The following is a 14,945-nucleotide window of genomic DNA, read 5'->3' as shown; positions in this document are numbered from 1 at the left end:
AATACGTAAATATTTTTAGAATTCGGCATGATCCTATTTTAAATTCTCTAGTAGTTTTTGAACTCGCGAACTTTTTTAAGTACATGGGTACTTTTTTTCAAATTCATGAAATATTCGGAATCTATGTTTAAAAAATAAAAGTTGTGAACAGTTTTCTAATAGATGGACATTTTTTTCATTCATGAGCAATTTTCAAATCTCCTTCACCTAGATTTGACCATGGCGGCTAGGTTTGGAAAGACCTTACTATCCACGTTTGTGCGTTGTATCGCCACTTGTGATGAATGAATCAGTGGCAATTTTTTTAGAAAGGGTGATATTGCCCGGCTTGCAAATAAATACACACCCCAATCAGCGTGAAACAGAATGCTCGTTCCACATTCCCTCAAAAGGGAAAAAAGAATGCTCGTTCCTTAGAGATAGAGAGTGGCCTGTAGCCATGCCCGCGGCTCTTTGATCCAAACTCGTCTGCAGCCAGCTTGTCCGGCGACAAGGGACGACCGGACGCGCAGCTGCATCACAGTCGCAGCTCACGCATGGCCGTTCAGTATCATCCATAAGGTTTAGAGGCGTGTTAGTTACATTACGCTGCCGCTAGTTTTTTTCACCTGAAAGGCTGAAACGGGCTGCCGCAAAGTTTCCGAGCGCGTGCTTGCCCGCGCACGAAAGGATCCGAGCACAGAAGCGGCACTGGCGCACGTACATCGCCCATGTCGTTCCGGCTGCTTGGACCCGGAACAGTACGTACGCACGAGATCGAGCGGCTTACAGAGCGCGGCCAGTGCAGCTTCTGTTCCCGCCAAACGCCGTACCCTGCGGCAGAAGAGCGCGCGACGCCTTGGCTCCGTGCTCGTGGCGACGCCCGGCGAGCAGCCGAGCCACGTCGCTCCGACCGGTTGGCCCCGGCCCCGCGGCAAGGCAACACCGCGACTGGTTTATTCCTCGTGGTCTCTCGCCATAATGCTCCCTCCGCCTGGTCCACGTCCACTGGTTGCTGCTCATCATCCCGGTGCATGACAGGTATGATCTCAGAACGTCAGATCAGGTGTCTGGTGGTCTGCTGTTATACTAGTACTAGTACCTTTGATGAACCAATACTAACCTGGTCCCGAGCTCCTGAGGGGATGGAACGATGCCAGCAACAACTGACGAACGTGCCTAGCAGTTTACCAAGTACCACTAGCATGTATGGTGCTCGATCCTGTCGTCGTTGATCCCGTGGGTCATCCCCTCAATGGGGCGATGATTCATACACCGGACACGGCCCTTCTTTGGAACACGCAACCCGATGGCTGGCCCCTCCGTTTTGGCACCTTTTTACAGCCCCCTGAAAATCCACATTGGATTTGAAGGACGATGATGGATGGATGTTCCCAGCCATCATGTGCAGTGCTTCTGCCGCCAGGCCAGCCGCGGTCAGAGTCTTGGCATCATATCATGGCTCTGCGCGCCATCACATCACATTTGTAAACAAAATAAATTACGGTCCGCGAATCGCCGGCGCAAGAACAAAGAAGAAGAAACTGGCACGTTCGGTCGGTTCCGTAGAAAGGAATCCCAAACGGGCGGCAAGGTGGTTAGCGTCTTTCTTTAGTTCCACTCGTCTCTCTCTTTTCTTTTCTCCACCAACACCGCTAGATTATTGGAGCCATGTTGTCACGGGAGTAATTCAAACACACCTTTTAGCAAAAGGGACCCTTTTGAGAAAAATTGGGTTACAAGCTAACACCAGCATTAATAATGCCACGAAATGGCTGTGCAACAACAGTGCACGCAGTACTGCTCCCAAACTAATCACTGAAATTGACTCGCACGTACGGCAGCTGCTCCTAATTCCAACTTATAGTACTGTAACAGCAGCATCTTTCTTTCTCATTGCTTTCGTTAGACACAAATCAAGGGAAAAAAGAAGCTAATACAGGACGGCGACCTGCCAGATAAATTAGCACGAGCCATGATAGTTTCTCCTTCAGGAATACACAACACACAATCTTCCAGGTAATAAGTAGCAACTTACCGAGCAAAAGAGTAAGAATCTTATTCCTTATCTTTACAAAAAATAAAAAGAGAGCAGAATCTCATGGTAAATTACAGAGTGTTCACGTTTCTATACCTCTTATTTCAGCCATATATATATAAGAACCATAAACAGACGGTGAAAAGAAAAGAAACAGTGTTAAAAGGAGTAATAAAGACTAGAAAAAAATGACAAAGTACAGTCGCTAATCTCCCGGTTGGTTGGTCTTGCCCGTGCCCGTGTGTAAAAACAATATATACGACGATGGCTAGATCAGAAAAGGCCTCAGAAGTACTCGAGGTTGAAGTCAAAATGCGCCATGCTGTGCTCTTGCTGGCCGTGGCAGGGCAGCGCGAACTTGTCGTCCTCGTCGCCGGCGTAGCCGGCGAAAGGCTCCACCTTGCTCTCCGAGGCCCAATGCAGCGCCTCGCCCTCCAGCGCATTGCTCGCCTCCGGAGCGCTGTTCCAGTTGCTGCTGTTGCTGGAGCTCTCGCCGTAGCCCAGGTTCTCCGACACGTCCAGCACGCTGCTGTAGTCCACGAACCCGGCCGCGTCCTTGCCGCCGAGGTGGTCGTACAGCGGCATGCCTGCCCCGTCGAAGCCGGCGCCGAAGGTGTCGGCCACCGGGAAAGGGTCGAACACCTGCTGCTGCTGCTGCTGCTGCTTCAGGGCGAGACCGTCGGCCGCCTGCGGCCTCTCGTCTTTGGACGCCTGGTCGGGTTCCAACCCCGCCACGCCGGAGATGGGCTTGTGGGTGCTGGGGTCGATGCCGCGCTGCCGCAGCTTCTTCTTGAGGCAGCTGTTCCAAAAGTTCTTGATCTCGTTGTCCGTCCGGCCCGGCAAGTGAGACGCTATCTGCGACCACCTGCATTGATCCCGTCCCGTTCGTCAGCAATTCGCAAGATGTCACACTGCTAAAATTTCAAAAAAAAAAAGGAAGGCGTAATGTATGTACCTGTTCCCCAGGATCTCATGCAGGCCGACGATGGCGTCCTCCTCCTGCTGCGAGAAGCTTCCCCGCTTGAGGTCGGGGCGCAGGTAGTTGATCCACCGCAGCCGACAGCTCTTGCCGCACCTCTGCAGACCTGGATCATTCAGCACACGCATTAAGCGCCAACGGTTGTTAGATTAGAACGATGCAGCAGCACACATGCAGGTAAACAGAAGAGGGGAGAGAAGTGTGTGTGCGCGCGCGGGGAGCGTACCGGCGAGCTTGGGCACGGAGCTCCAGCACCCGACGCCGTAGCGGATGATGTGGTTGTAGAGCTTCTCGTCCTCCTCGGGAGACCACAGCCCCTTGCGCAGCTTCTGCTGGACGCCGCCGCCGCCGCCGGTGCCCGCGTGCCGTCCCATTCTCCCGCCCGCCCGGCACGCGCGCGCGGCCGGCTCAAGGGACGAACGAACAAACGACCGAGCAACCGGCGAGCTACCTCGTCAGTGTGATGGTTGTTGGTTCGTTGCCTGTGTATCTATCTATCTCGGTCGGGAAGGCTGGCCGTGGTATATATGGGGAAGCGTGCGTGCCAAGAGCTGCGCACGTACGGGGGCCGGGGAGGGGAAGACGACGCAGCAATCAAGTAGTAGGTCTCAAGCAACCTAGCCGAGGAGTAGGACGTGTGTAAGTGTGTGTGCGCTTTGAGGTGCTTGCGCTGCAATGGATTGGAGCTCAAGATACATCCCGTTTACTTGTGCTCCGTAGGCTTAGGATTTTCGTACTAATCAAAATGAAGTACTCCTAATAGTTGGGTGCGTGCGGGCGCAAGGAAGAGGAGCAGCTTCTACTGTTGTACTAGTAACAGCAAAGGAGGCAGAGACACGGCCGGGGATAGGAATCGACTAGGGCCCAACGCTACAGGATGGAAAATGAGGGGCCAAAAGTTGGGTTAGTTGGATTGGAGGTATGGCTTGAGATTTTTCTCATTAGTGCATGATTATAGGGAACGGGTACAGTATTAATCACCTAGGGGGACTGTTGCGACAATGCAAGCTATAGAAAAACCCAACATCTGTGCTCTCTGCTATTCATGATAAGTGGTTTACAAAAGCCACCATAATGCCAAACTGAATTAACAGGCTAGATGTATAATTGTGCTTAGATTATTCACTAATCGCACCAACCATGCGTGACATACACCAACACCCTTTGCCGACTTCCGCGTTCCATCTATCCATCTTGATTTGTAAATGGATGATCCCATCGTGCCTCCCTACGCTCGTTAACTGTGACAAACTGACGATAAGCTTAGTTAGGGTCGAAAAGGTGGCGGCACATCGTCATAGGGAATTTCTTTTTTGTAGCAGAGGTCGTATTAGCCCGTGTAATTCATCATGCAATTGGGAAACAAATTAAATCAGTCAATTTTGGAGAGAAAAGAGTAGCGCAACCACAAACGCAAGCCGGGGGCGTCGTGGTGGCACCAACGAGGGCTAACCAGGACCTCATCGGGGGCGGGGACAACGTGGCTTGCTATCATGTCACCACCGAAGAGGAGGAACAAGCTTTACCGGTTCGGGTGGGAGGCGGAGCAACCGGGAAGAGGTAGGGCTGGTGGAGGAACATGAACTAGCGTAATTGGATTTCAATCCAACAACTCAAAGAATGGACCGAAAGCAAAAGTGTTTCAAGCACCTGACACATAGGTGTTTTGATATTTCTTGGATGATATTAACCGGCTCACTATCCCTAAAACTCATTTGCGGTGATGGAATAGAAGTGTCGGTGGTCACATCTTTAACTGCAGAGGACCCTGTTAGCCTATGTCCACAAGGTGCTATACGAAGGAGCCTCCTTTCGAGAAGTAAAACCGTGACAATGGTGTCAAGGATCAATGGAGTAAACAACAAAACTGATATGCATCAGTTTCCCTCTAACGAGAATGAGAAGGCGGCGGCATGCATATGCATGATTTTTCTGGCATACATCATAATAAATTTTTAAACCATTTTTCTATAATTGACTATCACTCATACTGTACGATATCCTTCTTATGTGGGGCATGAGAAGATGACTTTAAAGTCTTATAGATATCCAAATATGTACAAGAGCTCCCTACTCATTAACGTTATGACCTTATGGTATTTTGGAGTTTGCACTCAAGAGAAGAGAATGTTTAGCCTCCATCCAACAACTAGTAAGACGTGTGACAAAAAAAATTAGGTTAGCCTCCACCAAAAAAGAAAATAAAACAAAACAAGGGTGACTGAAAGAAGAAACCCTCCATCAAGAAAAGTGAGTTTGTTCCAAGATTGTGAAGTTCAGATCCACCATCTTGTATCCTTCAATTGTGGCTGTACAATAATTAGTGAGTTCCAATCTCTAAATCTTGCAGCCTCAAATCTCACTATTATCAATGTGAAATTTTGATGCGTAAGAGCCTCTAATGCTACCTAAAGAAGACTTGATGTATCCCATATTTTGGTAATTGTGGAAGAATGCCTAGGTGTGGCACCGACCCATGTTTTAACCCGCATAGGGGGTTCTTCACGTTAAAACATGGTGTCTGTGTGTGTCGATGTTGTTGCTGCACTTTTGAGGATAGTGGCTAAAAGCGCCTAGTATATATCCTAGTTGTGAGTTGAAGACACCTAGTATCTGTCTAGCTGCCTGTTGAAAGCACTTTTTTGCTAAGTTCTACCACTGAGGCAATATCGATGCATAGTTTTTTCTTCTGCTTTGAGCAACAATCGTTAAGGTAGTGCATAAGTATATGCTGATTCCAAACATGTACCAATACAACTATTGATGACCAACTCCGATGCGCAAGCCAGAGCAATTTTGTACAACCGTGGGACCTGAGATAGCTAGTCAAAACCATTGGTTGTGCATACACCAGTGGTTTTGTGTGTCTCCAAACACAATGAACGGGTATCATAAGTTCAATTTTTTTACTATTGTAGTAGACTTTACTGCTTACGAATTAAATATGTCTTCTTTGGATAATGAGGTGAGCTAGGATTAAAGACTTAAAACCAAAATCAAGAACCTAATGGGTACGTCTGCGGAAAGGCTCTCCTACTTGGGTGAGAGAGGGGGGCTACGACTAGACTACTCAAATGTGGCATTCGATTATAGTATTTCTGTTTCTCAAAACACTTATGTAGACAATGTTGGGGAACGTAACATGCAATTTCAAAATTTCCTACGATCACGCAAGATCTATCTAGAAGATGCATAGCAACGAGAGGGGGAGAGTGTGTCCACGTACCCTCGTAGACCGAAAGTGGAAGCGTTAGTTTAACGCGGTTGATGTAGTCTAACGTCTTCGCGATCCAACCGATCAAGTACCGAACGTACGACACCTCCGAGTTCGGCACACGTTCAGCTCGATGACGTCCCTCGAACTCTTGATCCAGCAGAGGGTCAAAGGAGAGATTCGTCAGAACGACGGCGTGGTGACGGTGATGGTGATGGTGATGTGATCCGTGCAGGGCTTCGCCTAAGCACTACGTGAATATGACCAGAGGAGTAAACCGTGGAGGGAGACGCTCACTAGTGCAGAACCGGGCTTTAGCGCCGGTTCGTAAGGGCCTTTAGTGCCGGTTCTGCAACCGGCACTAAAGAGTGGAGACTAAAGCCCCCCCTTACTACCGGTTCGGCACGAACCGGCGCTAAAGTGACACCACGTAGCACGAGCCAGGCCCGGGTGCTGGTAGACCATTAGTACCGGTTGGTAGCACCAACCGGTACTAAATGTTTGGGGGGGGGGTTTGGTTTTAATTTTTATTTTTCCATTAATTTTGCGTTTTCCATTTAATTCTTTTTTGTTTGTTGGTATTTTACGATACTACATATTGTACACGTTATGCATATATATAAATAGATTTTCTCATAAAACTGATCATATATATATAATCAAATGTCTCACAACCACCATTAATTATTCACACATACACATGTATATATATACAATTTCTCCTACATGTTGCCTTGGTGCCTTCGGAGCATGATGACAAGTGGTTCATGGGGGCGGTAGCGGGTAATAGTATTCTCCTTTAGGATCTATGACCTGGTCGAGCAAAAATCCCGCTATTTCCTCTTGAAGTGCTCGTATGCGCTACTCTGGTAGGAGCTGGTCCCGCACCTCTTTGAACTGTTAAGAAGGAGATCAATATGCATGTGTATTAGTTGTGTGACTAGATATCGACAATCATATAAGATTTGTGAATAGTGTTCTGGCAAACGTACCTAGTCCTGTCTATCAGATCTGCTCCTTTCGGACGCCATCATGCGAATGTTCTCGCAAACATAGTGTGCACACACTTCAGTCCCCGGCGCTTGCTTCAGGGCCTTTACGAGAATAGAATTTAATCAAATAATAATTAATCAAGCATGTTAATTAATTAATGGTATTGAAACAAGAATTAAAGAGATGGTAGCTAGCTAGCTAGTACTACTTAATTACTTACCTTGGGTCGATACCAACATAGTTTTTGTCGTCATTTTCCTGGAGTCACCTTGATGTACTTTGCCCAAGCCCTGCCCGCCGTCAAAGAAAATTAATAAAGGGGTTATTAAAAATAGTTCATATCAGGAAATGATGAACTAAATAGGTCGAGATATAGTTAATAATGATTGAAATTACCTGTTGACTATCCCCTTCACGATGCTATAGTCACTATCTTTTTTAAGTAGTGAGTCCAGTACTTCAACTTTTCCTTCGTCAACTTTAATGTCTAACAAGATCCAGTGGAAGCTGCATGCGCATACGTTTGCATGTATAAATTAAGCGGGCATGTGCATAACACTAATCAACTACAACCCTAAACCCTATACACTTATTAACATCTAGCTAGTAAGCAAAAACAGAATTTGTAGTACAAGACAGTGTGACTCACTCGAAGTTGTAAGGAAGTAGTATATCTTCATTGCTATTGAGGCGCTTCAAGAACTCTACCATGTTTTTCTCTACATCTTGTCTACACCATTCCAATTTCCATGTGTATTCATTAACGATATTTGGGTCAATGAACCCAATGCCATAGCGTCCAGCTTTTTTCATTTCATACATCTTCATCCTGCATAATACCACAGAAAAGAATATATAGTGAGGATATATAATTACAGGTAATTAATGATCAATCAATGAGCACTAGAGCTAGCTTGAGACTTAAATTACAGAAAGAAATCACTTACAGACAATAGCAACTGACGATAGATTTGTCGAGTGCATCTTGATTGAATAACTGAAATAGTTCTGAATACTCAATGGACAGAGCTTTCTTATTGAAGTAATGATCTTCCTCGACTTGCACCATGAGGGACCCTCGATTGGAAATCTTGGTAATTTTCATGTACCAATCATGCAATTCATACATTCTCGTTGGGAGGTTCTTGACCTCCTCGGGCTCGACCAAAGGTTGGCCCCAGACATATTTCCGTTTTATTTCCTCCTCTCTAAGCGGAGACACGGGCTCGATATCGAGGAGTTGTCCAATAGTGATCTTGAGCATTTCAGCCTGCATTATATGCTCCTCAGTTATTACCACATCGCCCAGCTCGAGAACGTAAACGGTTTGCCCACAATAATATTGGGCGCACGTACTCTCATGTGTTGTTGGCACAACAAGCGGGGGGGGGGGTCGATTGCACCGCCTGTTGTCCCAGCTGGGGAACAGTTTTCCCGCATTTTTTGACAGCTGCTTGTTGGCTCGAGCTCGAGCTCGCTTCTTTCTGTAGTCGTGCTCGATGTGCCTTCCTGATTTGGCGCTCATAGTCTGAGTCAATAGGCTTGGGAGCTGGTGGTCTAGCCATACGAATGAAGTGGTCAATCTTTTCCTCAGGCACTTTCTCCCTCGGCGGCGTTGCCGGTTTCGGTCCAAAATGAGCGTCCACTTCGGCCCGCACTATTGCATCGTTTTGCTCCTCGGTCATGTCGTAAGGCCTCTGAGGAAGAGGAGCGAGGCTGCTTGGACCATATTTATATCGCTTGTCTCCGCCTGTACTTCCTGTACTACCTCGACTCGTACCGCTACGCACCATAGCTGCGGCGTGTCTCTTCTGCGATTGCTTAGGCGGCGGAGACGGCTGACGTGGCTTAGTTGGAGCAGGAGGAGTGGCCTGACGCTGTGCCGGACTTGAAGTAGGAGGTGTGGCCTGACACGGTGTCGGACTTGAAGCAGGAGGTGTGGCCTGACGCTGTGCCGGACTTGAAGCAGGAGTTGTGGCCTGACACGGTGTCGGACTTGAAACAGGAGGAGTGGCCTGACGCTGTGCCGGACTTGAAGCAGGAGTCTGCTCACGCGTTCGTGGACTTGGAGGAGCGGGAGTCTGCTGACACGGTGGCGGACTTCGAGGAGGAGTCGGCAGACGCGGTGTCGGGGGACTTCGAAAGATGATGCAATCCTTTCTCCATAGGATGATACGATGTATGGCCTCTCCCAGTGTGTGCTCGTTGTCACCTCCAGGAATGTCAAGCTCTAGCCCCGAATATGGGTCCACCACCTCATCAACCAAGACACGAGCATAGCCCACTGGAATCGGGGCGCAATGGAAGGTTGCTTTGGGGGTAATTGTAAAAGCAACGGCGTCCGCCACCTTCATGGATATGTTCTTCATTTTGAAGTGTAGCTCACAGTTAGTGTTCTCTATGATGTCATCTACAGGGTATGTATCCAGCAGTGCGTCGCCCGGGGCGGAACCAACGCTGCTTCTCGGCATGGATGGGACGGTGCTATCCAATGCTGGATGATCATTCGCTTGCTACTGCCGCTGCTGAGACCCCCTTTCCTGGCTAAGTGAGTCGATCTGCTGCTGCTGCTGTTGGAATTTGAGTGCCAAGTCCGCGTGCCTTGCTTCTAGGCCTTGAAGGCGTTCCGCGTCCTGCTTCCTCTGCTCCTCCTCCAGCTTCCTCTTCTTCTCCTCCTCCATCTTCTTTCTTGCACGGGTCCTGTAGTCGTCGTTCCATTCCGAAAAGCCCTCATACCAGGGAATAACGCCCTTGCCTCGTGTTCTTCCCGGGTGTTCAGGATTTCCCAGGGCGCGCGTAAGCTCGTCGTTCTCTCTGTTGGGCGTGAACACCCCCTTTCGAGCATCTTCTATTGCGTCAAGTAACTTTTGTTCTGCTCCTTTTAGACTTGCCTTCTTCGAAACCAGGCCTGTCTTCGGGGCCAACGCCCCCATGCGCATAGAACCAAGTTCTGCACTTGGGGGGCCAGCTCCTAGTTACCGGAGTGACCCCTGCATCCTCCATCTCTTGCTCAGACTTATCCCACTTAGGCATTGCCACCGCGTAGCCACCTGGACCCATCCTATGGAACTGCGTCTTTTTTGCGGCATTGGCCTTGTTTTTTCTTGACCGTTCCTTAGATAATTCCGATTCCTTGAATTTCACGAAAGCGGGCCAGTGTTCTCTTTGCTTCTCCAGTGTTCCCTTGAATTCTGGAGTCTTCCTTTCTGCAGCGAGGTAGTTGGCCCATATAGTTTTCTTGTGGGTGTTGAATGCAATTGCCATCTTCTTAAGAGCAGCGTCCTTGACTTTCTGCACATCTGCATCAGTGAAATAATCTGGTAGGGTGAAATGTTCCATCAGAGATTCCCAAAGCTTTTGTTTTGCTCTGTCGTCGACCCAAGTAACATCTGGGCGTTTAATTTTTGGCTCTTTCCATTCTTGAATGGAGATCGGGAGTTGGTCCTTCACAAGAACTCCGCACTGACGAACGAACTTGTTCGCAATGTTCTTAGGCGTGAGGGGTTCGCCACTAGCTTTGATGGAATCGATGTTTTACTTTACACCCTCCTTCAACTTTTTGCCCAGGCCGCGCTTTGTCCTGCTATCTGTAGAAGCAGATTTGCTCGATCTGGAGGGCCGAAAGAAGAAAAATCAATTCGTTAATATATCTTCAAATAAAAAAACATGTGATGATCAAAAGATGCCTGCTTATATAAATATACCTCGCCGGTAGTCTTTGTTATTTCAAGATCAACATTGTATTCGTCATCATAATCATTGTCTGCATCATCATAATCATAATCATAGTTCATGACTTCATCAGCTCGCTCGTCGAGATCGAATATCTTATCATCACCCTCCCCGGTATTGTTCAGATATTGGGAGCCGTCATTTGCTTCATTTAGATCATCTGGCCTGTTAGGGCTGCGTATGGTCTCGAACAGGGCCTCTTCTCCCTCTCTGCCGGTATTGTCCGCCATAGCTTTTATTTAACTAATACAGAAGAAATATAAAACAATTTAGTATTCAAATTACAATGCATGGATGCAATCAATAAGGAAAAACTGAATCATATAGTACATAATATGCATCATCTCGAATAATATATAATCTCGAATACATCGTCTCGAATAATATATAATCTCGAATACATCACTGGCTAGGTAGCTAATAAAGATCGAATACTATAGAAGAATCTAGGCCACTCGCGGTTCCTGGGGCGCGGGCGGTGGACACCCAAAGACAAGGAACCATCACAGGATCATATCTCCGGTCATCTGCCCAAAGAACCTGCCAGGTATTGGAGAACCTGACGTCCATAGCAGCCATGTAGCGATGGACGTGCTCGCCCTCCTCCCTGACACGACGATGCACCACCTCCGGCGGGGCCGGCTTCCTCTGCACCGAATGTTGCCCACGCGAACGCCACCAAAGGAGATCAGGGTCGACGACGGGACCCGAGGCCGGGTTCCTCACTAAGCGGCGCGCCCCTCCAGGTAGCACCTCCCAGTGCCAGCCCGGTGGAGCCCAATCCCGGACATGGGTCAGCCGGACGTCGTCGCGAACGGGTCGACGGCGAGGATGCGGGCCGGGCATCGTCGAGAACAAATACTATATGCCCGCAAAAAGTAACATTTTTAAATGATTGGATTGTGATAACTAAAATTCTATATGCAAATTCTAACAATTTGACATTAATCTAATTCATCTAGCTAAAACTAATTCTAAAATTTCTAACATTTCTATATATATAACTAACATTTCTATAACATTTCTAATATTTCTATAACTAAAAAACAGAAAAATTGCTAACATTTCTATAAATATTTCTATAACTAAAAAACAGAAAAATTTATAACATTTCTATATAACTAACATTTCTAATATTTCTATAACTAAAAAACAGAAAAATTTCTATAACTAAAATTTATAACTAAAAAACTAAAAAACAATGTGTGTGTGTGTGTGTGGACACGGCGGCCGGGGTAGGAGCTCACCGGCGAGGCGCGGCGACGGGGGGCGGCAACGGGGACGGAGACGGGCGGTGACGACGGGGATGGGGACGGGGCGGCGACGACGGGGACGGGGCCGGGCCGGGCGGGTGCGACGCGGCGACGGGGCGGGGCGCAGCGACGGGGACGTCGACGGGGGTGGCGACGAGGGGCGGCGGCGACGGGGCACGGGAGAAAGAAGCAGAGGGAGAGATGAGAAACTGAAATTTTTTGAAGTATTTTCTTATATAGAACAACCCTTTAGTACCGGTTGGAGCCACCAACCGGTACTAAAGGTCTGTTTTGGCCAGGCCAAGCGGCGGGAAGCGCCCCCCTTTAGTACCGGGTGGTGGCACCAACCGGTACTAAAGACCCCCCTTTAGTACCGGTTGGAGCCATGGCCCGGTACTAAAGGGGGTGCACTGCCAGGCGAGGGGCGCAGAAGTTTAGTCCCACCTTGCTAGTTGAGGAGCGCCAAGACCAGTTTATAAGCCCCGGCGCGGGCACTGCATTGAGCTCCTCTCAAAAGCAGGCCTTCTGGGCCTACCTCTCCTACTCTGCCTGTGGGCCTACTAGGCTTGCGGGCCTGCATCCTGGCCCAACTACAGGTTGGGTTTCTAGTCGTATGCAGGCCGCTCTGGCCCAGTAGGTGGGCTTTTTTATTTTCTTATTTTTTGCTTTATTTATTTTTGGTTTATTTGTTTTTGAGTTGTTTTTTGCTGTATTTAGAGTTTCTTTGTGAATATTTTTGCTTTAGGTACAAAAAATTACAAACTTTCTGTTAGTGCCGGTAGTTTTCAAATTTGAATAGTTTAAATTTTGAATTATTTGAAATTTGTGTGAATCACTAGTTTGTGAATAACTTAACTTTGAAAATAGATTTTTCAGTGATTCTTTTTTCTTATGTTTAATATTAGTGTGTTTTATCATTATATTCAATTTGGTAATGCTTAGGTTATTTAAAAAATGAAATGCCTTTGTAACAGATGGGTTTTCGTCCGAAACCCTGATACTTCGAAAGAGATTGTCCATTTTATACACGAAGTGCATCCAGTTTTTGCGGTAACCCTATCTACTTTTTTGCACATGCTATGTGGGTGAAATTATGATACCATGCCAACTTTCAACCTTTTCTGAGTTCATTTGAAATGCTTTTCAATTTCAGGGTCATTTAGCTGAAAAAATCAGTAAATGCATGAAAGAATTTGTTTGCACATAAAATTTCTTCGCGTTTCAAATGCCAAAACACATAACTACCCTAACTATTACAGAGATTCCCTCCTGGGTGTGAAACACAGAAGAAAGTGATGATAGTGAAGCCGATCACATCCCAGATCTTTGGGTGTGAAACTTTTTCTTCGCGTGTGTCCCTTTGCGCCGTAGCCATGGAAAATCTTCATCATTTAACTGGATGCTCGGGTCAATATTCACTGTGAATGGAGGAATTTCATCAAACTTTTCATAATCTTCTGACATGTCTGTCTTGTCATCCACTCCCACGATGTTTCTCTTCCCAGAAAGAACTATGTGGCGCTTTGGCTCATCGTATGATGCATTCGCTTCCTTATCTTTTCTTTTTCTCGGCTTGGTAGACATGTCCTTCACATAGAAAACCTGTGCCACATCATTGGCTAGGACGAATGGTTCGTCTGCATACGCAAGATTGTTGAGATCCACTGTTGTCATTCCGTACTGCGGGTCTTCCGTGGCCCCGCCTCGTGTCATATTGACCCATTTGCACCGAAACAAAGGGACCTTCAAACCACGTCCATAGTCAAGTTCCCATATGTCCTCTATGTAACCATAATATGTTTCCTTTCCCGTTTTGGTTGTTGCATCAAAGCGGACACCACTGTTTTGGTTGGTGATCTTCTTATCTTGGGCGATCGTGTAAAATTTATTAGCATTTATCTCGTACCCTTTGAAAGTCATTATATTCGAAGATGGTAACTGGGACAGCGAGTACAGGTCATCTTCAATAGAGGCGTCATGCATGGTACGTGTCTGCATCCAGCCGGCGAAACTCCTGGTTTGTTCACGTGTAATCCAGTCATCAGACCACTCCGGGTGTTTGGAGCGTAGAAAATTCTTGTGTTCGTCCATATACGGAGCCACCAAGGTGGAATTCTGTAGAACTGTGTAGTGTGCTTCAGTGAGAGAATGTCCGTCCATACATATTTTTTGATTCCCTCCTAGCATGCCTTTTCCATCCAGTCTACCCTTATGCCGCGATTCAGGAACACCAATCGGCTTAAGGTCAGGAATAAAGTCAATACAAAACTCAATGACCTCCTCATTTTCATGGCCCTTGGAGATGCTTCCTTCTGGCCTAGCACGGTTATGAACATATTTCTTTAAGACTCTCATGAACCTCTCAAAGGGGAACATATTGTGTAGAAATATAGGACCCAAAACGTTAATCTCTTCGCATAGGTGAACTAGGATGTGCTCATGATGTTGAAGAAGGATGGTGGGAACACCAACTCGAAACTGACAAGACATTGCACCAAATCATTCTCTAACCTTGGTATGATTTCTGGATTGATTACCTTCTGAGAGATTGCAATGAGGAATGCACATAGCTTCACAATGGCTAATCGAACGTTATCCGGTAGAAGCCCCCTCAATGCAACCGGAAGCAGTTGCGTCATAATCACGTGGCAGTCATGAGACTTTAGATTCTGGAACTTTTTCTCTACCATGTTTATTATTCCCTTTATATTCGACGAGAAGCCAGACGGTACCTTAATACTGAGCAGGCATTCAAAG

At 47.1% G+C, this 14,945-nt stretch overlaps 1 protein-coding gene across 1 annotated transcript; it reads right to left on the bottom strand.

The window, feature by feature from the left end:
- Positions 1-1,992: 1,992 nt before the first annotated feature.
- On the bottom strand, positions 1,993-3,540 carry LOC109785310 (myb-related protein Hv33). The gene is made up of 3 exons (XM_020343907.4): positions 3,223-3,540; positions 2,973-3,102; positions 1,993-2,882 (listed from the first exon to the last, which is right to left on the bottom strand). Exons 1-3 carry the CDS (start codon positions 3,368-3,370, stop codon positions 2,303-2,305), a joined length of 858 nt encoding a protein of 285 aa, XP_020199496.1. The 5' UTR covers positions 3,371-3,540; the 3' UTR covers positions 1,993-2,302.
- Between the last annotated feature and the right edge of the window lie 11,405 nt (positions 3,541-14,945).

This window comes from Aegilops tauschii, chromosome 3, assembly GCF_002575655.3.
Source record: "Aegilops tauschii subsp. strangulata cultivar AL8/78 chromosome 3, Aet v6.0, whole genome shotgun sequence".
NCBI lineage: Eukaryota > Viridiplantae > Streptophyta > Magnoliopsida > Poales > Poaceae > Aegilops > Aegilops tauschii.
Note: the sequence above shows the minus strand (reverse complement) of the source record. Positions and strands in the feature narration are given on the sequence as shown.

Excerpts from the sequence above, each read along its gene's own strand:
- LOC109785310 (XM_020343907.4), bottom strand. The coding sequence starts at position 3,370 with ATGGGACGGCACGCGGGCACCGGCGGCGGCGGCGGCGTCCAGCAGAAG. Across the intron at positions 3,103-3,222 it reads CTCCGTGCCCAAGCTCGCCG|GTCTGCAGAGGTGCGGCAAG; the intron begins GTACGCTCCCCG and ends TGAATGATCCAG. Across the intron at positions 2,883-2,972 it reads CATGAGATCCTGGGGAACAG|GTGGTCGCAGATAGCGTCTC; the intron begins GTACATACATTA and ends GGATCAATGCAG.